General features: G+C 37.0%; 1 protein-coding gene and 1 pseudogene across 1 annotated transcript; one reads left to right on the forward strand and one right to left on the reverse strand.

Moving 5' to 3' along the window:
• The first annotated feature begins 286 nt into the window (after positions 1-286).
• On the forward strand, positions 287-838 carry LOC106701445 (endogenous retrovirus group K member 6 Pro protein-like). Its single transcript, XM_014482246.1, has one exon. The coding sequence runs from the start codon at positions 287-289 to the stop codon at positions 836-838; it is 552 nt and encodes a 183-aa protein (XP_014337732.1).
• A 6,867-nt stretch (positions 839-7,705) lies between these two features.
• Positions 7,706-27,157, reverse strand: LOC102285679 (putative olfactory receptor 4A4; annotated as a pseudogene).

Consider the following 27,157-nt stretch of genomic DNA (forward strand, 5'->3'; position numbering starts at 1 on the left):
CCATTCATACCCTTCATCCCATCACAGAGCTCATCCGAACAACCCCAGGCAGTGCAGGACTGGACCTCAGTTCCACCACCTCAACAATATTAACACCAGATAGTCCTACTATAAAAATCCCTACAGGGGTTAAAGGTCCATCACTGACAAGCTTGGTAGGAATTATATTAGGCAGAAGCTCCTCAGCCATGCAAGGACTTACAATTATCCCTGGAGTGATCAATTCAGATTATACAGGAGAGATTCAGATAATGATCTCACACACTTAGTTGTGTTTTAGTTAACTATGCAAATTCATCAAGGACAAAGAATAGCTCAACTTTTACTTTTGCCTTATCACACTGCCATAGGGCACACTGCTACTCAAAGTGAGAGGCAAGAGAAAGGATTTGGGTCCAGTGATATGGTCTTTTGGGTGACAGAAATTAGTCAGGAACGCCCTATGAAAACTATCCTTGTCAGTGGCAAGGCTATTGTGGGATTGTTAGATACAGGAGCAGATGTTTCTTGCATTGCTGGGAAAGACTGGTCCAGCTCCTGGCCAACACATACTACTGAAAACGAGTTGGTGGGATTAGAGGGAGCCCCCGCTGTAGTTAAGAGTGCAAAAATGTTAGACTGGTGGTTTGAGGATGCCTGTGGAACTTTCCAACCCTATGTAGTTCCTTCACTCCCCTTTACCATATGGGGGAGGAACATGCTGTCTCAAATGGGAATGCTGTTTTTTAGCCCTGATGACAAAGTAACCTCCCAAAGGCTCCATATTGGCTATGATTCATTGAAAGGATTAGGTAAACAACAGACAGGAATAATTGAGCCAATTTGCCCAACCCCTTGACAGCAACGTTTTGGATTGGGGTATCCAAATTTATAATGGAGGCCATTGTTTTTGCTGCTGACCCCATCACATGGAAATCCAAAGATCCAGTGTGGGTAGAACAATGGCCTCTGCCTAAAGAAAAATTCCTGGCAGCTAAGATGTTAATCTCTGAACAACTACAATTGTGACATATTGAGCCCTCCAATAGTCCCTGGAACACTCCCATTTTTGTCATTAAGAAAAAATCTGGCAAGTGGCGACTTTTACAAGATCTGAGAGCTATTAATGCCACAATGAAAGATATGGAAGCCTTACAACCTGGGCTCCCTTCCCCAGTAGCCATTCCAGAGGGATATAATATAATTGTAATTGATTTACAAGACTGCTTTTTCACCATTCCCTTAAGTGCTGAAGATAAAAAGCGATTTGCCTTTAGTCTGCCATCAGAAAATTTTAAACAACTTTATTTAAGGTTTCAATGGAAAGTATTGCCCCAGGGAATGAAAAATAGCCCTACCTTATGTCAAAAATTTGTCAATGCCGCTATAGAAGATATTAGGGCTAAATATAAACAAGTATATATGATTCATTACATGGATGATATTTTAATAGCTCATCCAGATAGAGCTCATCTGCAAACTGTCCTCCAAGATTTGACTCAGGCACTGTCAGCTAGAGGCTTAAAAATTGCCCCAGAAAATATTCAAATCAATCCACCCATAACTTATCTAGGAAGGGTTATAAATTCTGAAACAGTGACTCATGCCCCACTACAATTAAGAAAGGACCATCTTGTTACTTTAAACGATTATCAAAAACTTTTAGGTGATATTAATTGGATAAGACTATTTAAAACTAACTACTGCTGAGTTGAAGCCTTTTTTTTTTAACATTCTGCACGGGGATCCTGATCCAACTTCAAAAAGGCAATTAACTGTTGAGGCTCAGGAGGCCCTAGACAAAGTAGAAAAGGCTTTATCTGATAGTTATGTAAAAAGAATTGAATTAGCAGCTGCCTGGCAATTCCTTTGCCTGGGTACCCCAACTGCACCTACAGGGGTTTTTATGGCAAAACAGCCCCTTAGAGTGGGTCCATCTTCTCGCTCAAGCTAAAAAGGTAGTGGCTTCTTATCCAGGGCTGATAGCTACGTTAATATCAAAAGGCAGAAAGCGAAGCATTGACTTATTTGGCAAAGACCCATCAGAAATTGTAATTCCATATAAAAAAGAATAGCTTGATGCTTTTCTAATGTTTGATGAAAATTGGCAGATTGCTATAGGAAACTATTTTGGTCAAATTCTGCATCATTTACCCTCACATGCTTTGTTAAATTTTATATCTAAACACCCAGTTATTTTCCCTGTTAGGTGCAAACACTTCCCCATTCCAGACACTCAAATGGCCTTTACTGACGGGTCAGCTAATGGCAAAGCTTCTATAGTTACAAGAAATCAGCATAAGGTTTTACAAACGCAGGAAACTTCAGCTCAAAGAGCTGAACTCACAGCTGTTATAGAGGATTTCATTATGTTTGCAGAGGAGGAATTTAACCTTTACTCTGACTCTCAGTATGTGGTCAGGCTGTTTCCGTACATTGAGACTGCAGTTCTGCCCTAAAACAAAACTACAATATTTCACGTATTAACTAAACTACAGCAGCAAATTTGGAAACGAAACCGAGCATATTTTATTGGCCACATTCAAGCTCATTCTGGACTGCCTGGACCATTAAATGCCTTAAATGATCTGGCAGATTCGCTAACCAAGGTCACAATGGCCTCTGCTTTTGAAGAAGCCCGAGCCTCTCACTCACTCCATCCTCAAAATGCTACTGCATTAAGATACCAGTTTCAGATTCCTTGAGAATCTGCTCGAGAGATTGTTTGTTCCTGCTCACATTGTCCCACCACTGTAAATAATTTACCTATGGGAGTTAACCCCCACAGTCTCAGACCTAATATACTTTGGCAGATGGATGTAACTCATGTCTCTTCATTTGGAAAACTGTCTTTTGTTCATGTAACTGTAGATACTTTTTCTCATGTCATTATTGCAACTGCTCACACTGGAGAGGCATATAAGGATGTAGTACAACATCTCTTTACTTGTTTTTCATATTTAGGCCTACCAAAAGCTTTAAAAACTGATAATGCCCCTACTTACACTTCTAAGTCTTTCCAAGAGTTTTGTATAAAGTTTCATATAAAACATAACACAGGCATCCCCTATAATCCACAGGGACAAGCTATAGTAGAAAGAGCACATCAAGCATTAAAAATCTAAATTCAAAAATTACAGGAAGGGGAATTCAAATATAGTTCCCCACATCAGATCCTACAGCATGCTCTCTTTGTAATGAATAACCTGAATGCTGTCTCATCCGGAGCCACTGCAATGCTTCCTCATTGGTGTCCAGAACAACAAAATACAAAGCCGTTGGTAAAATGGAAGGACCTCTTCTCCAGACTATGGAGGGATCCTGACCCATTGTTAACTAGTGGCCAAGGATATGCTTGTATTTTTCCACAGGATGCAGATTCTCCTATTTGGATCCCAGACAGATTGATTCATCATGTCGCAGCCCCCCAGGCACCCAGTCCCTCCATTGCCAGGACCACAAAAAAGGAAGGCACCTCCTCTACCTCCACTCCCTCCGCCAATATGGGAAGTCCAGTTGACCTCGAGACAACTGACATCAGAGATCCCAGATAAACAGGAAGTGGATCCACCCACCAAACAGATGTTACAACTCCGTATAAAAGATATTGTTCCCCCTACCTCTTTACGTCATAGGAAATCACCAGGATGTCCTACATGGGCAACTCAACAAGCCTCCATACCTACCTGGGGACAGATTAAGACACTCTGTCACCAGGCACAGGGGATAGCTTCTCCACGGGGCTCTTCAACCTCCCCTGAGAGAGTGTTTATTGCTATGCTTGCCTTGCTATCTTGCCAGGTAAGCACCTCCTTTCCCACTCCAGAAAATTATTGGGAATATTTCCCAGATTCTCCAACCTTCCAAGTAGTTACTTGGAACAGTGACTCTATATGGGTCCATGCAAACCAGCCTCGTCTTTTGCGAGGATCATAGGCTTTCTATACAAAGGATCAATACCCTATTAATTTCAATTATAACTTTGGGGGATTAACAGAAGATCTTCCTATTTGCTTTAACTTCCCCTTTGTCCTTTCTCTGAAGGACATCAACTTAGAGCTCTAGTTAATAAGTCTCCTGGGCACAATAGGAATGTTTCAATCCAAACCCCTCAGATAGCCTTCTAACTTGTCTGACAGGTTTATCCAGACTCTTACAGCTATGCATGTGATTTTTTACAGCCTCCCAACCACAAGAGGCATGGGAAGCTTAAGATATTCTAACAATATAGAGCTACTTGGGGAGTTAAAAATTATTAGAATAGAACTGGTGGAGGATTTCATTGTTGAGCCAGTGCTTGCTTCCAAGTTTCCATATCCCTTACCCATTGTGTCCTTGTGAATATATTAATTAATATAGTTGATATATAGGAAAAATAAGTAGTAGCCTTGATGTTAACAACTTTAGACCCTTGAGGTAATAAATTCTTTCCTTGCAACAGCCCACTCCACCTTTGCCCTATAGGAATGCAACTTTATCTTGTGCTTTCAGGGAGTGGCACCAAACTTTAGAAAGATCACTTTTGGAGAAAATAAGTTTTCTGGTTAACTAACCTTTATCAGAAGAAAAATATTAACAGGCCTCCTGGCCAGAAGATGATGTAAATCACCTAAAGCTTTTTGCATATGATAGGTTTGCAGAAAGAAAGCCTGGTCTTGATAAGGATCAAGGGCTGCTGACCTTGCATGACTCCGCACCCCCCTATTATCCTCTATGTACAACTGAGGGTAAAAAAGCTCTTTTTAAAACTAGTTACGGTTTGTCAAAATAAACTCAAAATGGATCAAAGGTCTCAATGTAAGACCAGAAACTATAAAACTCCTAGAGGAGAACATAGGCAAAACACTCTCTGACATACATCACAGCAGGATCCTCTATGATCCACCTCCCAGAATATTGGAAATAAAAGTAAAAATAAACAAATGGGACCTAATTAAACTTAAAAGCTTCTGCACATCAAAGGAAACTATTAGCAAGGTGAAAAGACAGCCTTCAGAATGGGAGAAAATAATAGCAAATGAAGCAACCGACAAACAACTAATCTCAAAAATATACAAGCAACTCCTACAGCTCAACTCCAGAAAAATAAATGACCCAATCAAAAAATGGGCCAAAGAACTAAATAGACATTTCTCCAAAGAAGACATACAGATGGCTAACAAACACATGAAAAGATGCTCAACATCACTCATTATCAGAGAAATGCAAATCAAAACCACTATGAGGTACCATTTCACACCAGTCAGAATGGCTGCGATCCAAAAGTCTACAAATAATAAATGCTGGAGAGGGTGTGGAGAAAAGGGAACCCTCTTACACTGTTGGTGGGAATGCAAACTAGTACAGCCACTATGGAGAACAGTGTGGAGGTTCCTTAAAAAACTGGAAATAGAACTGCCTTATGATCCAGCAATCCCACTGCTGGGCATACACACTGAGGAAACCAGAAGGGAAAGAGACACGTGTACCCCAATGTTCATTGCAGCACTGTTTATAATAGCCAGGACATGGAAGCAACCTAGATGTCCATCAGCAGATGAATGGATAAGCAAGCTGTGGTACATATACACAATGGAGTATTACTCAGCCATTAAAAAGAATACATTTGAATCAGTTCTAATGAGGTGGATGAAACTGGAGCCTATTATACAGAGTGAAGTAAGCCAGAAGGAAAAACACCAATACAATATACTAACATATATATGGAATTTAGAAAGATGGTAACGATAACCCTGTATACGAGACAGCAAAAGAAACACTGATGTATAGAACAGTCTTATGGACTCTGTGGGAGAGGGAGAGAGTGGGAAGATTTGGGAGAATGGCATTGAAACATGTGAAACGTCATGTATGAAACGAGATGCCAGTCCAGGTTCAATGCACGATGCTGGATGCTTGGGGCTGGTGCACTGGGACGACCCAGAGGGATGGTGTGGAGAGGGAGGAGGGAGGAGGGTTCAGGATGGGGAACACATGTATACTAATTAAATAATTTTCTATTAAAGAAAAAAATAAAAATAAAATCTTTATTGATTTTAAAAAAAAAGAAAGAAAGAAAGTAGACCTGAGATTTGGAACACCTGGATTCAAATGCTGTAGCTAAAACTCTTAGATATGTTTTCTTCATGTTGCTGACATGTGATTAAAGAATGTTTACTCTTCTTTATTCAAAAGACTCCTCAAGTCTTGGTAAGAAGAAAAGAAAACAATTCCTTTATATTCAATAAAAACTGTAAGTGATAGGATGTTTAAGAAAATAAGACCAAATTAAGAATAATTTTTAAATTTCTGGTTTATTTTTTATGCTACAAAAAGAATTAAAGATAGGTTGAGAACTGTTCCTTCCTCCTTTAGTGAGTGTTTCTCTTTTTGCTTTTGATAAATTCATAGTGTGAAAAAATTCAGCAGTGATTCTTTCACTTGGTAAGTATCCCTTCCCTATATATCTAAGAATTTCTAGAATCTATTTGCTTTACCACAGGTTAAGTAAAAATAAAAGAAGATCTGAAATCAAGGCAGGCCCTAGGGAAAAGCCAATTTCATCCAAGTAGCATTTGTATGAAGAATTTAGTACAGTAGAAATACACACTCTATAATCATCTCACTAGGGATTCATAGGTGTTTATTCTATTGCACATCCTAAATCTATGCACATGAATGTTAAAGCATTGGCAGAGTACATTAAAAGTTATAAAAAGCACCTAGCAAAGTACCTGTCCATTAAGCATTCAACACATTTTAATTTCTGGGCCTTTTTTTTAATGTCAATGATCTGCAAAATTTATTATTTTTTTCATATTTTACAATAGATATAATCCTTTCTACATAGATAAATCATCATACTACTGGCTTCATGAACAGTCTAAGTTATTCTCCTCTTCATCAAATTCATCATGGCATTTTTCACCTCTATGTTTCTCACTGTATAAATGATAGGATTTAACATAGGAGTGAGGATTACAAAGAATACAGCCAGCCACTTGTCCACAGGATAGGGGGCCCAGGACACATGTAGGTGAATATACAAGGGACAAAAAAGAGCACCACTACTGTAAAGTGGGAGCCACATGTGGAGAGGGCCTTGTGACGTCCTTCAAAGCTGTGGGATTTCAGGGAGCTCAGGATGACTGTGTTGGAGATGAGCAGCAGGAAAAAAAGGAGCAAGCACATGGACCCACTGGTGGCTGCCACCACCATACTGAGCTTATAGGTGTCACTGCAGGTAAGTTTTAACAGTGGAAAGAGGTCACATATGAAGTGATTGAAGATGTTGGGACCTCACAAGGTCAAGTTGACCATGAAAATAATCTGCACAGTGGCATGCATGATCCCCTTAGTCCAGGCCACCACAACCAGGAGCTGGCAGAGTCCCTGTCACATGGTGATCATGTAGTGCAGAGGCTTGCAGATGGCCTCCTAGCAGTCATATGCCATGATGCTGAAGAGTATGATATCTCTGATCCTCCCAGGAAGTGTTCCACAAAGCAGCCACCCAAAGAGATGGTTCTCCTCTGGTACAGCAGGTCAGTGATCAATTTAAGGGTGGTGACGGATGTGTAGAAGACATCTCTCAGGGCCAAGTAAGTGAGAAAGAAGTACATGGGAGCAGAAAGTGTGGGGCTGAGGGAGATGGTAATGACAATAAGCAAGTTGGCCAGAACAGTGAATAGGAAAAAAAAAAAAAAAGACAATGAAGAGTATTTTCTGGAGGTATAAGAACATCCATTTAGGAAGTAATACCTTCTTGAGGCCTGAATTTCCTACAAAGGAATAAAAAGTGTCAACTGTTAATCATGAAAGGTTTGTGGCCTGAATTTCTTAGAACAAAACAGAGCAGTCACTATAGCTGTGGCTCAAGTCGTTGGCACTTTTGCCCCAGTAATCGTTTCAAATCATTCTTATTTTTTTCATGATGCTTTCCATCTCTTCAGACACCCAGAACCTGTCACCTGTAAAACATCTGAAGGGAAACACATGATGTATAATTTACTGAGAAAACACTGGGTTCCCTACATGAGACCTGGATTCTCCTGATTTCAGCTGCTTGCAGCTCTGCCATGTCATCTCGGTATTCCTTGATTTCAAGTTCTCCTTTGTGTGTGTGAGGTTACAAATTGTAATTCTCAGATGTATCCCAAAAGCTGAGAGGTGTCCCACAGGGGTTAGAGCTATTCTCTTTTCCATGAGAATTTACATTTGAATTCTTAGATCTAACTGTGGAAAGAACGACACATCAATAAATCTATCACAAGCAGGCAGTTTAGGGAAATGGACATAAGTCCTTGGCAACACACTGTCCCTTTTACCTACTGGGTTGCACATGCTATTCAAGTGTGTTTACTCACTGTACCTACAACAGTGCCTCGCAGGATGTCTGCAGTGTCTGAAACCTGTTAGATGATGAGTAAATGCTTTCCGAGTTGCCGTTCTTCATGGGTAAGAGTATGTTTTCTTCACCAGACTATAAACCCAGAGGAATTCAAGTTTTCTTGTCCTCCAGCTCTGTTTATCATTACTCTTTATGAAAAACATAAAAAAGCCTTTGAAAGGAAGCTGCATTTCATTTTAATAATGTCTGACACACTTTATGGGGTATGAAAATATTAATTGCCTCTAGGAAAGAGTTTATTACTGGGCCATTTTACTTTCAGGATAATTACAATATTTATTAATTAATATTTTAATTTTTAAAAATCCTGTTCCACATACATACAATTTAACATTGTTACATTCAGTAAATTTACAGCTTCAGTAGAGGTATAAAAAACTGTGACATAGGTGTGCAGTAAAATAAGATCTATCAAGCAAAGAAAATAATTGTTTTCAAAGTTTTAAAAATAGAGATTTGATGTGAAAAATAGAAAGAAAGACTCTGCTGCATGAGATAAAATACTATGCATATATACTCAAACACATATAAAATCTGTTAGTGTAAGTAATTATTAATATTACAAGTTCATTCATTCAACAAATATTTACTGGATATGACTATGTGTAGTAATGTATATGTGTTCACATAGAGTCATAAAAAGCGTGCCTGTTAAATGTCTTTATAACCCCTTCCCTGACATTTCATCACCAAACAGCAGCAAGACATCTATCCTTGATACGAATCACCTTCCCACTCCATTAAGTTTCTGCTACAGGCATTCCCCTGCCTTCTTCTCCCATCTTCCCACAGCATCCATCATCAATCATTCTTGGTTACAGGATACTGCATTACTAATACGATGAGGACCGGTGAGACATATATTTTCCAAAGAAAAGAGAAAACATAAACATCATAATAATATAAAAAAAACTATTCCTTTTTCCAAGATGAAAATTCTATACATATGCAAAAACAAAATACAGCAGCTTCATTGCATTTCCTTATTCTGAGGTGGAGTTTCTCAGCAGATCATAAAAAGTATAGTGAATAGAAAGTAAGAATTAGACATAATTAATAAAAGTTATTCAGACATAACTGTGAAAAAATAGAAATTACTTTGTCTTTTTTTTCTTTGACTCCAAAATACTCCTCCTAGAAATAATCTAATAGAAAATATTTTTAAAACAGAAAAAATGTGTTCAAAATAAAGTTTGAGAATAGAATAAAATTAATTTAAAAAAAAAATAAGTGTTCAAATATGTTCAGCACAGTTATTAACAGCTGTGGAAAATTTAGAAACCACACAGAATGCTCAATATTGGGGAAGTGTATAACTAAAATATATTGCATATTTTTGAATAATGTGTAGTTTTAACAGAGATGTTAAATAAATATCAGTAAGAAAAAGTCTGCAATATTTTTACTTCTAAATTGATAGCACTGTAGTTGAACCTATTTTTCTTGATTCTTGACATGCTTAAAAGAGATTTAAATCTTAGACTGGTGGGGGTGAGAGGTGATTATATGATTTGTAAAATCATTTAAACCTGATATTCTATGACTATATGATTTCCTGGAGGGGGGCGGGTGGAGGGGAGAATCTCATCCATGAACTTGTCTGAAATAGGTCTACAGCCAGGGCCCCAGGCAGCTGTTAGTGCACCAAGAAAGAAGTAAATTTCAATATTAAAAGCATCAACTAATTCAGATACAGTAAGTGTTTTTTTGAGATATAAACAGTACCTGTGGACAAGGCCTTTCTCTTGAGCCTTAAAAATGTTACCACATATCCTGTTTGGCAGCAAAGTCTATGAAGTTACTTACCTCTGGATAATATTAATTAATTAAGCATCAACTAATTCAGATACAGTGTTTTTTTGAGATATAAACAGTACCTGTGGACAAGGCCTTTCTCTTGAGCCTTAAAAGTGCTACCACATATCCTGTTTGGCAGCAAAGTCTATGAAGTTACTTACCTCTGGATAATATTAATTAATTAATATTAATTAGCCACAGGTAAGTAAGGAATATTTCACCATAATTACCAGGTCTTGCCAACAAACCAATTATCTCAAGTAAGGTAACTGAATATCAGAGAACTTTTATAGTGTACATCTTTGTGAACTTCATCCTGATGTCTACATGAGAACAAAACATGATGAGAGGAAAAAAAAAAAAAAACAGTTGGCCATATATGAACTTAGGTATTTGATAGTAGATGAGCTTAAATATGGTGTCTGAATATTTAATATTATATATATAAACTGTTAGTTGTGTAACTATTTGTTTTTATTTTTCATTATGATATTTTATTTTTTAATTGATCTACCATTCATGTCCATGAAAATAATTGTTCAAAAAGGAGTTTCTTGGATCTATACCATAAAAGTCTGTTCCCAGAATATAAATCCAAGGACCAAATAGTTCAAAATACTGAAAAGACAGCAACACAGATTCTCAAACTTGAAAAGTAAAACAGAATGAAAACAGGAGGGACTATATATGGATCATATCACTGTTGATCAGAAACTAGTTGAGGTGTGCTTTGACCTTTGATAGACTCAGGGACTAATTTCACAAAAACCAGGTACCTGCCAAAGTGTTCTCTTGGCAGCTTTATGCACTTGGATAGTGCAAGAACATGTTCTCAAAACAACAAAGCGCCCAAGAGCAGAGTTTATATGTCTCGTTGTTCAGTCAATAAGTCATGTCTCACTCTTTGTGACCCCATGAACTGCAGCACACCGGGCTTCCCTATCCTTCAATATCTCCTAGAGGTTGCTCTAATTCATGTGCATTGCTTGAGTGATACCATCCAATCATTTCATCCTGTCACCCAAAGGCAACATGTCTTAATCCAGTCCTAAGACACTTTTATACCAGGAGGGTATTTCTTATGTTATCTATCAGAAATAGAAAAGTTTGGGGAAATGAGATAATTTTAGTTCTAATAGAAGTATAAGCAAATATAAGAATATTTATAACAAATTATTGACATGGGAAGAATCACAGAACTTGGAAACAGCTTCCAAATCACCTAAGTAAATTACTTTTAGAAATTTAAAGGTTATAGAATAAAATGATGGCATAGTGAGAACTAAAACCCACATCTCCTGATCCTAAAGCTAGTGTCCTAGATTTCTTTCTGATTAAAAGATCTAAAGCACTTTTTTATTTCTTCCACTTAGATATAAAAGAAACTTTATTTAATGTGTGTCAGGTATGTGGAGGCATTAATATTGCTAAGTACATGAGATGAATCCAATTAGAATTGAGAAAAGGATGAAGGCATATTTTAGGACTTAGTATCTATGCTGTAAGTTGAGTTCTAACAGGAAACATGTAATTCTAGAGCCTTAAATAGATGTTTATATTATAGTATCTGATCCCCAAGTCTGATATAGAGCAATTGTGAAGATAAAGATAACTTTTAATTAACCATTTAAGTCAAGAACTTACAGAGAATCAGATTAGCATTCATTATATAAAGCAAAATCATCTGTTTCCAAAATGTTAAACATTCATTGTGCTAAAAAAAAAAAAAAAAATGTACCCAGACATTTTAATATAATGCAGGCCGACTTTGGGGCCTTATGTGATGCAAATGACTTAACTATGTATTTCAATTATTGAAGGAGGCCAAGTGATCCAGAGACTGGGGTTGAACAATTTAATTTTTCAGTTCAAAATGTGATCAGAATATATAAAATCAACCATATGGCAAAATCATAGTATATGTTAACAAATTTCATTTTTCACAGATTTGAAAATGCAGCTATGATCATGTCTGTGAAAATTTACATTATTTTTTTTATCAGATTCCACTATAGAATCTTAACATAGTATTATTACATCTATAAGAGACTGAAGCTACGCAATTCTCTTGGTGTTTAAGATCTATAAACTATTCCACTATGATAAGGATTAGTTCATATAGCTGTTTCAGGAATAAGTAGTTTAAGTAACCCAGAGAAAATTATTTTTTAATGGTAACCACTGATATTGAAAATATTCTTTGATTCTCTAAAAAAAAAGGGTATCATGTCCTACATGACCTCTTCCAACTAAGGTCACATTTTTACTCAAAAATTTCCTCATGGCATTTTTCCTTTCTGCATTTCTCAGGGTGTAGATTAAGAGGTTCAACATGGGAGTTACGAAAGTTAAAACCACAGACGTTTTTTGAAAGTTGAGTATTAAGCCATCTTCTTCACTCTCCTCTTTCATTTTCCTCAAGAGTCTCTTTAGTTCCTTTTGCTTTCTGCCATAAGGGTGGTGTCATCTGCATATCTGAGGTTATTGATATTTCTCCCTGCAATCTTGATTTCAGCTTGTTCTTCATCCAGCCCAGCATTTTGCATGATGTACTCTGCATATAAGTTAAATAAGTAGGGTGATATTTAATGGAATATTTTAGATTTTTAAGTAAGAAACAGAAAATATAATGGCTAATCAGATGAGATGAGATCAGATCAGTCGCTCAGTCGTGTCTGACTCTTTGCGACCCCATGAATCGCCACAGGCCAGGCCTCCCTGTCCATCACCAACTCCCGGAGTTCACTGAGACTCACATCCATCTAGTCAGTGATGCCATCCAGCCATCTCATCCTCTGTCGTCCCCTTCTCCTCCTGTCCCCAATCCTTCCCAGTATCAGAGTCTTTTCCAATGAGTCAACTCTTTGTACGAGGTGGCCAAAATATTGGAGTTTCAGCTTTAGCATTATTCCTTCCAAAGAAATCCCAGGGCTGATCTCCTTCAGAATGGACTGGTTGGATCTCCTTGCAATCCAAGGGACTTTCAAGAGTCTTCTCCAACACCACAGTTCAAAAGCATTAATTCTTTGGTGCTCAGCCTTCTTCACAGTTCAACTCTCACATCCTTACATGATCACAGGAAAAACCATAGCCTTGACTAGACGAACCTTTGTTGGCCAAGTAATGTCTCTGCTTTTGAATATGCTATCTAGGTTGGTCATAACTTTCCTTCCAAGGAGTAAGCGTCTTTTAATTTCATGGCTGCAGTCACCATCTGCAGTGATTTTGGAGCCCAGAAAAATAAAGTCTGACAGTGTTTCCACTGTATCCGCATCTATTTCCCATGATGTGATGGGACCGGATGGGATCTTCGAATAGTAAATATTAAAAATAGAAACCATGTAAAAAGGAATGTGTAGAAAAAAACTCCTTTACACACCAAATCAAATTCTCCCAGTTGTTCCAGACGCAATCACTCTGTTCCTAGAATTCTTCAAGCAAAAACTTTTGAAAAAATAAATATATGTGCATATATGGATTTGTGATCATGTCTCTCTGTATACTTGTTGCATTTCATTAGTCCTTCTCCTCAAAATCTTTACATATCAGGCTAAATAGACCTAACTCATTCTGTTTCCCTATACTGTTTAAGTGTTATATAAATATACATTAAAACTAATGTATCTAGTTCTCTTCATATTTTTGTATTTTATCCCTATGATAAGCAATTCTACAATAAGTCTTTATGAAATTTTCTAAATGTGAAATCTTAGAAGTGGAATTGTTGAGTCAACCGGTATATATATTTAAAATATTGATGTTCATATTTATTGCCAAAATGACATATATGACCTTCAAATTCACTACTCCGCTAATTCTGGAATGTGTATATTTGATCACATTGTTAACAATCAGTAATTGATAAGCATTGCTGGTATATGACAGTCTTAAAAATGCTATTGTGTTTCATTTTTATGCTTTAAATACAAATACATAGATTTAAATTTTGGCATCTCTTCACATCTTAAAATCATGGAAATTCCTTTTTGTGATTTGCTTGTGAATGGATTTCACATATTTTATTTGACTGCTGATCTTTTTCCATACTATTCTTATGATTTAATTAAATACCAAGGAAATTATCCCATTTACCATGTGTGTTGAATTATTATTTTTTCAGTTTATGCTTTGTTTGATTTGATTTATATCCATAGGGTGCAGAATATCCTAGGTCATGTGGAATTATATTGACATTTGTGTATTTAAATCTGTCAATATTTTAATTTCTTTTACGATTTGCTAAGAAAGAATTTCCCTATTACAATTTTAGCAAAATGTTCTCCCATATTTGTAGACTTTTAATTTTTAAGTCTTTAAAAATATATTTTATATGTAAATTTTGACCCATCTTCACTTTGGTATAAGATATTAAGTAGGGATTAAATTTTAATTGTTTTTGAAAATGGCCATTTTATGGATGTATTATATACATATAAATGTATAGTATATAAAATATATGTAGATGTATAATAGATAATCAATGTATAATAGATAATATAGATGTATATTTTCCCTCATTACTTGATATTCAAACTTTGTATTGTACAATATGCTATGTGTTTGGATAAAAAGACAGGGCTCTACTGACTTCCAGTGATCTCTTTCTCTCTCTCTTTTTTATTAATTGAAGGATAATGGCTTTGCAGAATTTTGTTGTTTTCTGTCAAACCTCAACCTGAATCAGCCATAGGTATACATATATCCCCTCCCTTGTGAACCTCCCTCCCATCTCCTGCCCCATCCCACCCCTCTAGGTTGATACAGAGCCCCTATTTGAGTTTCCTGAGTCATACAGCAAATTCCCATTGGCTATCTATTTTACATATGATAATGTAAGTTTCCATGTTACTCTTTCCATACACCTCACCCTCTCCTCCCCTCTCCCCATGTCCATAAGTCTATTCTCTATATCTGTTTCTCCACTGCTGCCCTGAAAATAAATTCTTCAATACCATTTTTCTAGATTCCATATATATGCATTAGAATATGATATGTATCTTTCTCTTTCTGACTCACTTCACTGTGTATGATAGGTTCTAGGTTCATCAGCCTCATTAGAGCTGACTCAAAGTTGTTCCTTTTGATGGCTGAGTATTATCCCATTGTGTATATGTACCTGACTTTTTTATCCATTCATCTGTCAATGGACATCTGTTGATGACATTGCCTCCAGGTTCTAGCTATGGTAAATTGTGCTGCAATGAACAGGGTCCTATGGTGGCTTCGGTCTAGTTTTTTAAAGAATCTCCATACTGTCTTTCCTAATGGCTGTATCAATTTACATTCCCACCAACAGTGCAGGAGTGCTCCATTTTCTCCACACCCTCTCCAGCATTTATTGTTTGTAGACTTTTTGATGACGGCCATTCTGACTGGTGTGAGGTGATATCTCATTGTAGTTTTGATTTGCATTTCTCTAACAATGAGCAATGATGAGTGTCTTTTCATGTGTTTGTTAGCCATCTATATGTCTTCTTTGGAGAAATGTCTGTTTAGGTCTTTTTCCCATCTTTTCATTGGGTTGTTTGTTTTTCTGGCATTGAGGTGTATGATCTGCTTGTATAGTTTGGAATTAATCCTTCATCAGTTGTTTCATTTGCAATTATTTTGTCCCATTCTGAGGGTAGTCTTTTCACCTTGCTTATAGTTTCCTTTACTGTGCCAAAACTTTTAAGTTTAATCAGGTCCCACTTGTTTACTTTTGCTTTTATTTCCATCACTCTTAGGGGTGGGTCATAGAGGATCTTGCTTTGACTTATGTCATTGAGTGTTCTGCCTATGTTTTCCTCTAAGAGTTGTATAGTTTCTGATCTTACATTTAGGTCTTTAATCCACTTTGAGTTCATATTTGTGTATGGTGTTAGGAAGTGTTCTAATTTCATTATTTTACATGTAGCTGTCCAGTTTTCCTGGCACCATTTATTGAAGAGGTTGTCTTTGCCCCATTGTATATTCTTGCCTCCTTTGTCAAACATAAGGTACCCATAGGAACATGGATTTATTTCTATTTTGTTCCATTGGTCTATATTTCTGTTTTTGTGCAAGTATCATACTGTCTTGATGACTGTTGAGTTAAGTTCACTTCAGTTGCTCAGTCGTGTCTGACTCTTTGTGACCCCATGAACCACAGCACGCCAGGCCTCCCTGTCCATCACCAACTCCTGGAGTTTCCCCAAACTCATGTCCATTGAGTCAGTGATGCCATCCAACCATCTCATCGTCTGTCGTCCCCTTCTTCTCCTGCCTTTAATCTTTCCCAACATCAGGGTCTTTTAAATTGAGTCAGCTCTTCACATCAGGTGGCCAAGGTGTTGGAGTTTCAGCTTCAGCATCAGTCCTTCCAATGAATATTCAGTACTTATTTCCTTTAGGACTGACTGGATGGGTATCCTTGCAGTCCAAGGGACTCTCAAGAGTCTTTTCCAACACCACAGTTCGAAAGCATCAATTCCTCCATGCTCAGCTTTCTTTACAGTCCAACTCTCACATCCATACATGACTACTGGAAAAATTATAGCTTTGACTAAATGTACCTTTTTGGCAAACAAATGTTTCTGGTTTTTAATATGCTGTCTATGTTGGTCATAGCTTTTCTTCCAAGGAGCAAGCATCTCTTAATAATCATGGCTGCAGTCACCATCTGCAGTGATTTTGGAGCCCAAGAGAATAAAGTCTATTACTGTTTCTTTTGTTTCCCCATCTATTTGCCATGAACTGATGGGACTGAATGCCATGATTGGCCTGGCATACAGAAATATACAGGGAACAAAGAGTAAAATGACTACCATCATAGGAGATGCACAGGTGTAGAATTCTATACTTTATACTTTATGGATATTGTATTTTATTAAAATAAATATATCTGCTTCAAACATTTGTGATATTCTTCAAACTTCTTAATATAATCAATGGAATAAATAAATCTTTGAAGAATTCTCAGAACATTTAAATCCATGATAACTATTCCACAATGATATATTAGATAAGATAAATTAAGTAGGTCTACACAATGACAAATTCAACAACATAAGGGGGAAAAACAAAACATCTATGTGGTATGCAAAGTGTAAAATACTGAGAAACATTTTCATTCAGCAATATATTCGAAATTATGGACTGAAATTTCAGTTTCTGAAATTTTGGTACATATCCTTTTGAAACGTATGATCACAATTCATGCCTAAATATCTTTCTATTTAACTGTATATATAGTAAAACCTGGGGCTTCCCTTGTAGCTCAGTCAGTAAAAAATCTGCCTGCAATGCAGGAGGTCTGGGTTTGATCCCTGGGTTGGGAAAATCCCTTGGATAAGGGATTGGCAACCCACTCCAGTGTCCTTGCCGGGGAAATCCCATGGACAGAGGAGCCTGGTGGGCTGCCATCCACAGGATCACAAAGAGTTGGTTGCAACTGAGAAACTAACACTGTCACTGTCATAGTAAAACCTGCTTCCCATATGAGGTAAAGTGACAATTAAAATGATGCAGCAACAATTTCGAGGTTCAAAAAATGCCTAACCAGTTCATTAGGTTAAAAAGAGAAAAATTTGAAAGAAATATCACATTTTCCAAATCAGTTTATTTATAACAAAAGTGTTACTTCTAAACCCTGAGTATGGCTGAACAGACTTTGGAAACAAATACACACACACACCAAAAAAAACTATCAGAGATGTCATATTGCTTAACTTGTATATAGTTTTATAACTTTTGTTTTGTTTTATAAATATAAAATTTGTTTTACAAATATTGTGACCCTGAATGCCTGCAATGTACTTTTTGAGAGTTCAGGTTTTAAACTCTGGTTTGGTACATATCCTTTTGAAACGTATGATCACAATTCATGCCTAAATATCTTTCTGTACTTACAAACTTTGTGACCTGTGTAAATCATTCAATGTAATCTCTGTATTGAAACATTATAGAATCTAACACACTATGGTTTAAATAGAATAATATAAATGAAGATTTTCAAAATTGTCAAAAATTGCATAGCAAATCATAGGCATGAAATAAGTTCAAAATATGTTTTATTATTCTTTTGTTTCCCCTTTTATATTTAGTTTCACATCTCTATAATTAGTTTTACCTGAGTTTTCTCAAAATCTACTCTTTTATATAACTATCTAAAGATGCTTTCCTGAAGGATGGAGAGATTGACTGGGTCATTATCATATGCAGTTTTGGAAGATGTTCAGTTTTACTACTCACATGATTGTGTGGAAATTCCCTTTTGTGTCTTTCTCCATATCTTACTCTCTTCTTGGAAATGTATCAATAAATTTAAATTTAATCCAAGGGATCTTCTTTCCATAAATTATGAGGTCAACTGACTGCATAATGTCATGTGTCTTGTTTCATTCACAACATTCATAAGACCCTAAAAATGAGAAAATATCCAGTTCATTAACCCCTTGAGATATAGATGCTGACATTTTCTCTAAGACTTTAGCAGACCTTGTATATAAAACAATTCATAAATAGTATTTCCACAGACACTAAAATTCACTCTCCAGCTAGGTATAAATACAAATTGATGAGTCTAACAAGTAACTAAATGTCTCTGAATGTAAGTTTTTGCATTTCAAGTTTTGAGTTCCCTTTTGTAATAACGGAGAAGGCAATGACACCCTACTCCAGTACTCTTGCCTGGAGAATCCCATGGATGGAGGAGCATGGTGGGCTGCAGTCCATGGGGTCACGAAGAGTCGGACACTTCACTTCACTTTGTAACAAGAGGCTATTGATTTACATATAAAAATGTTATTTGAGGTTTATACACAGAGGAATATGAAGCAGAGACTTTAATATTTATATACCAGTGTTCATAGAAACATTTTTCACAATAGACAAAAGTGGTGACAACTCTAATGGTCATCAATTAGTGAATGTGCAAACAAATTGTGGTATATACAGACAATGGAATCATACAGCTTTAAATGGGAAGGAAATTCTGATACATGCTATCAGATGAATCTGGAAGAAATTAACAGTAACAGATGAAGAAATTAAAGTATCAGATAAATCTTGAAGAAATTATGCTAAGCACAATAAGCCAGACACAGAAACACTTATATTTTATGATCTCCCCTTTATGCTGCTACTGCTGCTGTTAAGTCACTTCAGTCATGTCCGACTCTGTGCAACCCCATAGACGGAAGCCCACCAGGCTCCCCCATCCTTGGGATTCTCCAGGCAAGAACACTGGAGTGGGTTGCCATTTCCTTCTCCAATGCATGAAAGTGAAAAGTGAAAGGGAAGTCACTCAGTCGTGTCCGACTCTTTGCGACCCCATGGACTACAGCCTACCAGACTCCCCCATATATGGGATTTTCCAGGCAAGAGTACTGGAGTGGGGTGCCATTTCCTTCTCTGCCCCTTTATAAGGTACCTAGCATAGTCAAATTCAATGAGATGGAAAGTACAACAGTACAACAGGGACTGGAGGGATGAGGAGACAGGGAGTTACTTTTTTACACATAGTTTCAGTTTGAGATGATGAAAAAACTCTGTTAGATGAAGAATGTTCTTTTATATTTTACCACAACTAAAAAAAATATTATGGAAAGGAGTTAAATATCTACACAGAACAATAACATTAAAAATACCGTGTACAAGGTACCAGTTTGTAAAGAACTATCATAATCTTTGGGTTTCCCTGAGAGCTCAGAACCTGCAATACAGGAGACCCTGGTTCAATTCCTGGATTGGGAAGATCTGCTGGAGAAGGAATAGACTACCCAGTCCAGTATTCTTTGGTTTCCTTTGTGGCTCAGCTGGTAAAGAATCTGCCTGCAATGTGGGAGATCTGGGTTCAGTCCCTCGGTTGGAAAGATGCCCTGGAGAAGGGAAAGGCTATCACGATCTTCAGAAGAAGGCTATATCTTCAATATATGAAGATGGAAAATAAATAATTGTTTGATTTTCTAAATCATATGAAACATTGTAAAAAACTATTGTGCAGACCATATGCATGTCCTGTTATATTTTGTTATGTTATATTTAGACTCTATTTCAGTTTGAATTTAAACAATCAATACAAAATATTGGCGAACATTATTGTCATTGGACTTATTCCAATAGTACTTTGTAAAATGGAGTAAATGTACATACTATATTATTCCTGGAACTTTTAGCATAAAATACTTAATGTCAAATGATAAATCAAACAGCTCCTTAAGAAATATACATGATTAATTTCAAATAACTCTATTTTGCCCTCTTTTCATAGCAAGGAAGGTTTTTATGAATGTGTTACCTGGATTTTCTATTTCTTCTTTTGTCTCTCGTTCCAAATTCAGGCTTCTCCAATTTTATCTTTGGTTCTTGAAAATGGGTGGTTAGTTTGAGGAAGATGAGGCAGGAATGAGTGCAGAGAAAAGATCAGAACACACTTAGTGCCTGCAACTGAAAGTGCTTTGTTATATAGGATACATCTCTCTGCTGGCACAAAACATGAACATCTTGTTCAACTTTGATAACGTTTTTACACTCTGGATTGTAGAATTGCTCAGAACTGGCTTCAAAATTATACAGTTGATGTCACTGAATTTGAAAGCTGTCATTGAAAATATATCAGGAACAAATTTAAAACTTCATGAACAAAGTAATTGAATAATTGTAATAATGTTTTAGTCAAAACTGTAGAGCACTGGATTATTACATAAATTGACTTTATTTAGGATATTTTAAAACACTTATTTGACCATTTTAATATGGTTCATGGCTAGTGAACTAACAGATTTTATTTTACATCCTGATGGTGACATTAATACCCAAGGAGAAATGTCCCAGATAAGGGAAGATATGAATGGGCACTTAATCAACAATGAAGAATAAGTCACTTCATTGAGTTATTAAAAACAGTTTGTCCCGAAGGTTTGTTCAAGTTTAAATTCACTGAGGAATCATGCTCTAGAGGACTGAGAGAGTTTTTCAGTGCATGGTACATTTTCAGAGGCTTCTCCTGGCCAATCATTTTAGGGGAATTAAATGAAAAGAGAGCCTTCTAATAGCAAAGAATAAGCCTCTTATTTGGGCTTCCTAGGTGGCGCTAGTGGTAAAGAACCCACCTGCCAATTCAGGACATGTAGGAGATGATGATTTCATCCTTGGGTTGGGAATATCTTCTGGAGGAGGGCGTGGCAAACCACTCCAGTATTTTTGACTGGGGAATCTCATGGACAGGGGAGCCTGGCAGGCTAAAGTCCATAGGGTCGCAAAGAGCTGGACAAGACTGAAGTGACTTAACATGCATGCAGTATGGTTGCTTAAACAAGAATCCTTTATTTTAAGTTAATCAGTGTATATTTGAAACTCTCAAGTCTAAGATGGCACTGGAATAAAGTAAAAGTCTGTCTTTGTGTATGACAGATGTATTTAATAAGATTCTCACTAATCAATTGACTGAAGGTACCATTTAACTTAGATAACATCCACATGCAAAATTTCAAATCAAACATTGTCCAAAAGAAAATAATCTTTCTTAAAAAGGAATGCAGAAATAGGTAACTAGAACTTACAATTTGAAAGACACTATTATAAATTACTATAATAAAGTATAGAAACCAAACACAGGAGTCTTTAATATAGCTATTGCAAGTCCTTAAATCTGAATCTCTCTACACATGGTCTATTAAAACAAACAGTGCAGCTGAATACGCAATAAGATCACATATAACTAACACTTTATCATAACTGAGACACTGAGAATAAACAAATTGCAAACTGATTCTAAATAAGTAAATAAGCATCAAATTCCAGAAGAGAAATCTGGAGTTTATGGTCCAAGCTTGAGAGGAGAGTGAGAGAACTTGCAGAGAGTACTGAGAAGAAAAGAGGGAAGTAGCAATCCCAAGATACCACATAGCCATGATCATTTAAAAGAGTTGATCACACTAATTTTTTAAAACTTTTTATTTTGTATTTGGCTCAGATATGCATATGACACCACCCTTATGGCAGAAAGTGAATAGGAACTAAAAAGCCTCTTGATGAAGGTGAAAGAGGAGAGTGAAAAATTTGGCTTAAAACTCAACATTCAGAAAACGAAGATCATGGCATCCAATCTCATCACTTCATGGGAAATAGATGGGGAAACAGTGGAAACAGTGTCAGACTTTATTTTGGGGGCTCCCAAATCACTGCAGATGGTGACTGCAGCCATGAAATTAAAAGACGCTTACTCCTTGGAAGGAAAGTTATGACCAATCTAGATACCATATTCAGAAGCAGAGACATTACTTTGCCAACAAAGGTCTGTCTAGTCAAGGCTGTGGTTTTTCCAGTGGTTGTGTATGGATGTGAGAGTTGGACTGTGAAGAAAGCTGAGTGTCAAAAAATTGATGCTCTTGAACTGTGGTGTTGGAGATGACTCTTGAGAGTCCCTTGGACTGCAAGGAGATCCAACCAGTCCATTCTAAAGGAGATCAGCCCTGGGATTTCTTTGGAAGGAATGATGCTAAAGCTGAAACTCCAGTACTTTGGCCACCTCATGCGAAGAGTTGACTCATTGGAAAAGACTCTGATGCTGGAAGGGGTTGGGGGCAGGAGGAGAAGGGGACAACAGAGGATGAGATGGCTGGATGGCATCACCGACTCGATGGATGTGAGTTTGAGTGAACTCCGGGAGTTGGTGATGGACAGGGAGGCCTGGAGTGCTGAGATTCATGGGGTCACAAAGAGCTGGACACAACTGAGTGACTGAACTGAACAGAACTGAACTGATGGTAGCTCAATTTTTGGTTTTATAAGGAATCTCCATACTGTTCTTCATAGTGGCTATAACCAATTTACATTCCCACCAATAATATAGGAGTGTTTCTTTTTCTCCACACCTTCTCCAGCACTTAATGTTTGTGGGTTTTTTTGATGATAGCCATTTTGACTGGTGTGAGGTAATAGCTCATTATAGTTTTGATTTGCATTTCTCTAATAATTGACAAGATTGAACATGTTTTCATATGCCTCTTGGCCATCTAGTGTACAATAGCCAAGAAATGGAAGCAACCTAAATGTCCAATGACAGAGGAATGGATAAAGATGATGTGGTACATATATACAAAGGAATATTACTCAGTCATTAAAAAGAATGAAATAATGCCACTTGCAGCAACATGAATCGACTAAGAGATTGTCATACTGAGTCAAGTAAGTCAGACAGAGAAGGAGAAATACCATATGGCATCTCTTGTAAGTGGAATAGACAAAGAAATGATGCAAATGAACTTGCAAAACAGAAAAAGACTCTCAGACTTACAGAACAAACTTATGGATGCCAGGGGAAAGGATGTAGGGGAGGGATAGTTAGGGAGTTTGGGATGGATGTGTACAAACTTCTATAATTTAAATGGATAACCAACACAGATCTGTATAGCGCATGGAACTCTGTTTAATGCTATGTTGCAGCCTGGATGGGAGGGGAGTTTGGGGAAGAATGGATACATGTATATGTATGACTGAATCCCTTCTCTGTTCACCTAAAACTGTTACAACATTGTTAACTGGCTATCAGTTCAGTTCAGTTCAGTTCAGTCGTTCAGGCGTGTTCTACTCTTTGCGACCTCATGAATCATAGCACGCCAAGCCTCCCTGTCTATCACCAACTCCCAGAGTTCACTCAGACTCACGTCCATCGAGTCAGTGATGCCATCCAGCCATCTCATCCTCTGTCGTCCCCTTCTCCTCCTGCCCCCAATCCCTCCCAGCATCAGAGTTTTTTCCAACTCTTCGCATGAGGTGGCCAAAGTACTGGAGTTTCAGCTTTAGCATCATTCCTTCCAAAGAAATCCCAGGGCTGATCTCCTTTAGAATGGACTGGTTGGATCTCCTTGCAGTCCAAGGGACTCTCAAGAGTCATCTCCAACACCACAGTTCAAGAGCATCAGTTTTTTGACACTCAGCTTTCTTCACAGTCCAACTCTCACATCCATACATAACCACTGGAAAAACCATAGCCTTGACTAGACGGACCTTTGTTGGCAAAGTAATGTCTCTGATTTTCAATATAAGCTACCACATGACACTGCAATTCCACTCCTAAGCATATATCTGAAGAAAATCGTAATTTGAAAGAATACATGCACCCAATGTTCATTGCAGCAGTATTCCCAATAGCCAGAACATGGAAGCAACTAAACTGTTCATCAATAAAGGAACTCATAAAGAAGATGTGATGTATATACATAGTGAAATATTACTAAGCCATAAAATGAACAAAATGTCATTTGTGCAGTATGTATGGGCCTAGTGATTGTCATACTGAGGGAAGTAAGCCAAATAGAGAAAGAAAAATATCATATATCACTTATATGTAGAATCTAAAAAAGACTATAAGTTAACTTATCTACAAAACAGAATTTGAGTTACAGATGTAGACAATAAACTTATGGTTATAGGGAGGGGTATAGTTGGGGAGGGGTAAATTGGAAGATTGGGATTGACACATATACTCTGTGATATATAAAACAGAAATGCAATCTCACATTGCATCACAGCAAAGCAATGGGCCCATAATCCTGAAGTTCACTGAACTTATGTTTCCCTATCACTCAGAAACATGTTCTATTCCATTTGTTTCTTTAGCCCTTTCCACTTTTCTTTTTTTTCTTCTGCTACTGCATATGAAGAACATTGATGGCTCATATTTCAATGTAGATATGAGGTGTGAGTATGTCTGAGTTGAAATTATTTGATGGTAAGGAAGTTAAAGGAAATTGTACATTCCTCATGTTTGGGGCAGGGTTTTACCTCTTGTCCAGTAGTCAAAATGTGAATGATAAGAGCAAAAAGGATTGACCATTAATGATACATTCTACATTTGCTCCTAAAGATGCAATTATAATCTTTGCAAATTATTCTGGGCCCTAGGAATTTGATGCTTATTAAGTGTATCAGTCAAACAGACTTTCCATTTAGCTGTTGGTTGGGTCCCACTCATGGGAGCAAACAGGAGATCTGAGAGTGAAAATTAAGATCACCAACATATTAATTCCCCTAGCACTTTCCCTTAAGATGCGTGATTTGGAATGATCATACCTTTCTAGTCAAGCCAAGGCTCCTGTCAATGACCCTTATTCTTTAGCTATAGCTATTACCATCCTCTAAAAAAAAAAAAAAAAAAAAAAATCCTCCTTTGGCCCCTTCATAGATTGGATAGTAGTGACTTTGCACTGTTGCTAGCAGTAAGTACATCATCATTTTTAAAAGTCTCTTAATCTTGAAAACTTTGTCAATAGCTTTCAGCTGTTTCTTTGAAGACTAATATCTGTTCCTGTCAGGACACTGACATATAGGTGGGGATTATAATATTTAATGTGCACATTTTTATAGAAGAATACCACAAGCATTCCCACTGAAGCTATAAATGAATCCAAATTTCCTTTTTTCACAATTGTTATCTTGGGTTTTCCTGTATCAAGTAATATAATAAGGAGAAACACAAATATCTTTAGCTAAACACAGCATCTTCTCCTGTCTAAATATCCTGAACTGCAAACACATAGACATTGACTTGAGGAATAAAAATTTTCTTAAATACAAATGCATAATGCATCCACAGAAAGTTACTGTGCTGAAATAATAATTTTAACACTTTAAAATTTTAAAAACACTTTTTTTTTTGCCTCAGAACTATGTTCTAACTATTAGCCAAAATTACTTTCCCCCATTAATTTGGAAAAATATATATTTTCAAGATTAGCTTGTTTTTTACTTCTGAAAATAAAGAATTCTTTCTTCTACAGTGTTATTTTAATAAAAACTGAGAAAATTAAGTTACAAGGTGAACTTTATTTTTTTCTGCTAATGGCAAAAACACCTGTGCCTTTTATTCATCTTAAAGAATTTCTCTATTAGGTTGGTTCTCTATTAGACTGATTCTAATTTTGGGGTGCTTTTGTATAAATGAAAAAAAAAAAAAAACCTTCTTGTAGAGTTTGTTGAATTGACTAAATCGTCCATTGTTAGAATTGACTGCCCATTTATTGCTTTAGGATTAGTAACAAATACATCAGTGTGGGTGACACATTCTTATTTTTACCTACAGTTAACTTTTTGTACCAGAGTTTTGCCATATACAGTTAACTTTTTTATACCAGAGTTTATACCAGACTTTTCACCTCTGAATTTCTCAAGGCATATATTAAAGGGTTCAGCATGGGAGTGTCGATGGTACACAGCACAGTTATTGATTTATCAATGCGAAAGTTGTAAACAGGTCTCATATCCATAAAAATACCAGGAATGAAAAAGAGGACCACCACTGTGATGTGGGACTTCAGGTAGATAGGGCTTTGCACCTCCCTTCCTGTCTGTGAGCTCTAAGGGAATTTAAGATGACCACATAGGACACTAGCAGGAGGATAAAGATAACTGTACAGATTGCGCCACCGTTAGCAACCACTCTGAGACCTGCAACGTAAGTGTCAGTACAGACAAGGTCCAACAATGGGTAATGTCACAGATGAAGCAGTCAGTGACACTGGGACCACAGAAGGGGAGTCCGTACACAAAGAGGGGCTGAACCACCAAGGGCACAAGACCTCCCACCCAAGCCACCTCCAGCAGCAGGATACAAACCTGCCACTTCATGATGGTCAAGTAGTGCAATGGCTTACAGATGGCCACATAGTGATCATAGGCCATCATCTCCAGAAGGAAAACCTCAGAACCTCCAAATAAGTGTTCTAGAAAGAGCTGTCCCATGCAAACTGGGAAGGAAATTGTTTTTTTTTTTTTACCACTGATTAAGTCTATAATCAATTTGGGTGAAATGGTAGTGGAATAAACTGTATCCCTGAGTGAAAGATAAGCAAGGAAGTACATGGGGAAGTCCAGAGAGGGGCTGGCAAAAACAGTCACCATAATGAGCAAGTCGCCCACAATTGTCACAAGGTAGATATACAAAAACAAAACAAATAATGCATTTTGCCCCTCAGGATCCCGAGTGAAACCCAGGAGAATAAATTCTGTTACTTTGCTACTATGTTCCAT

This window comes from Bos mutus, unplaced genomic scaffold, assembly GCF_027580195.1.
Source record: "Bos mutus isolate GX-2022 unplaced genomic scaffold, NWIPB_WYAK_1.1 CTG206, whole genome shotgun sequence".
NCBI classification, from domain to species: domain Eukaryota; kingdom Metazoa; phylum Chordata; class Mammalia; order Artiodactyla; family Bovidae; genus Bos; species Bos mutus.

What these genes read in the sequence shown, in the direction of transcription:
- LOC106701445 (XM_014482246.1), top strand. Translation starts at nt 287, where the DNA reads ATGCAAATTCATCAAGGACAAAGAATAGCTCAACTTTTACTTTTGCCT.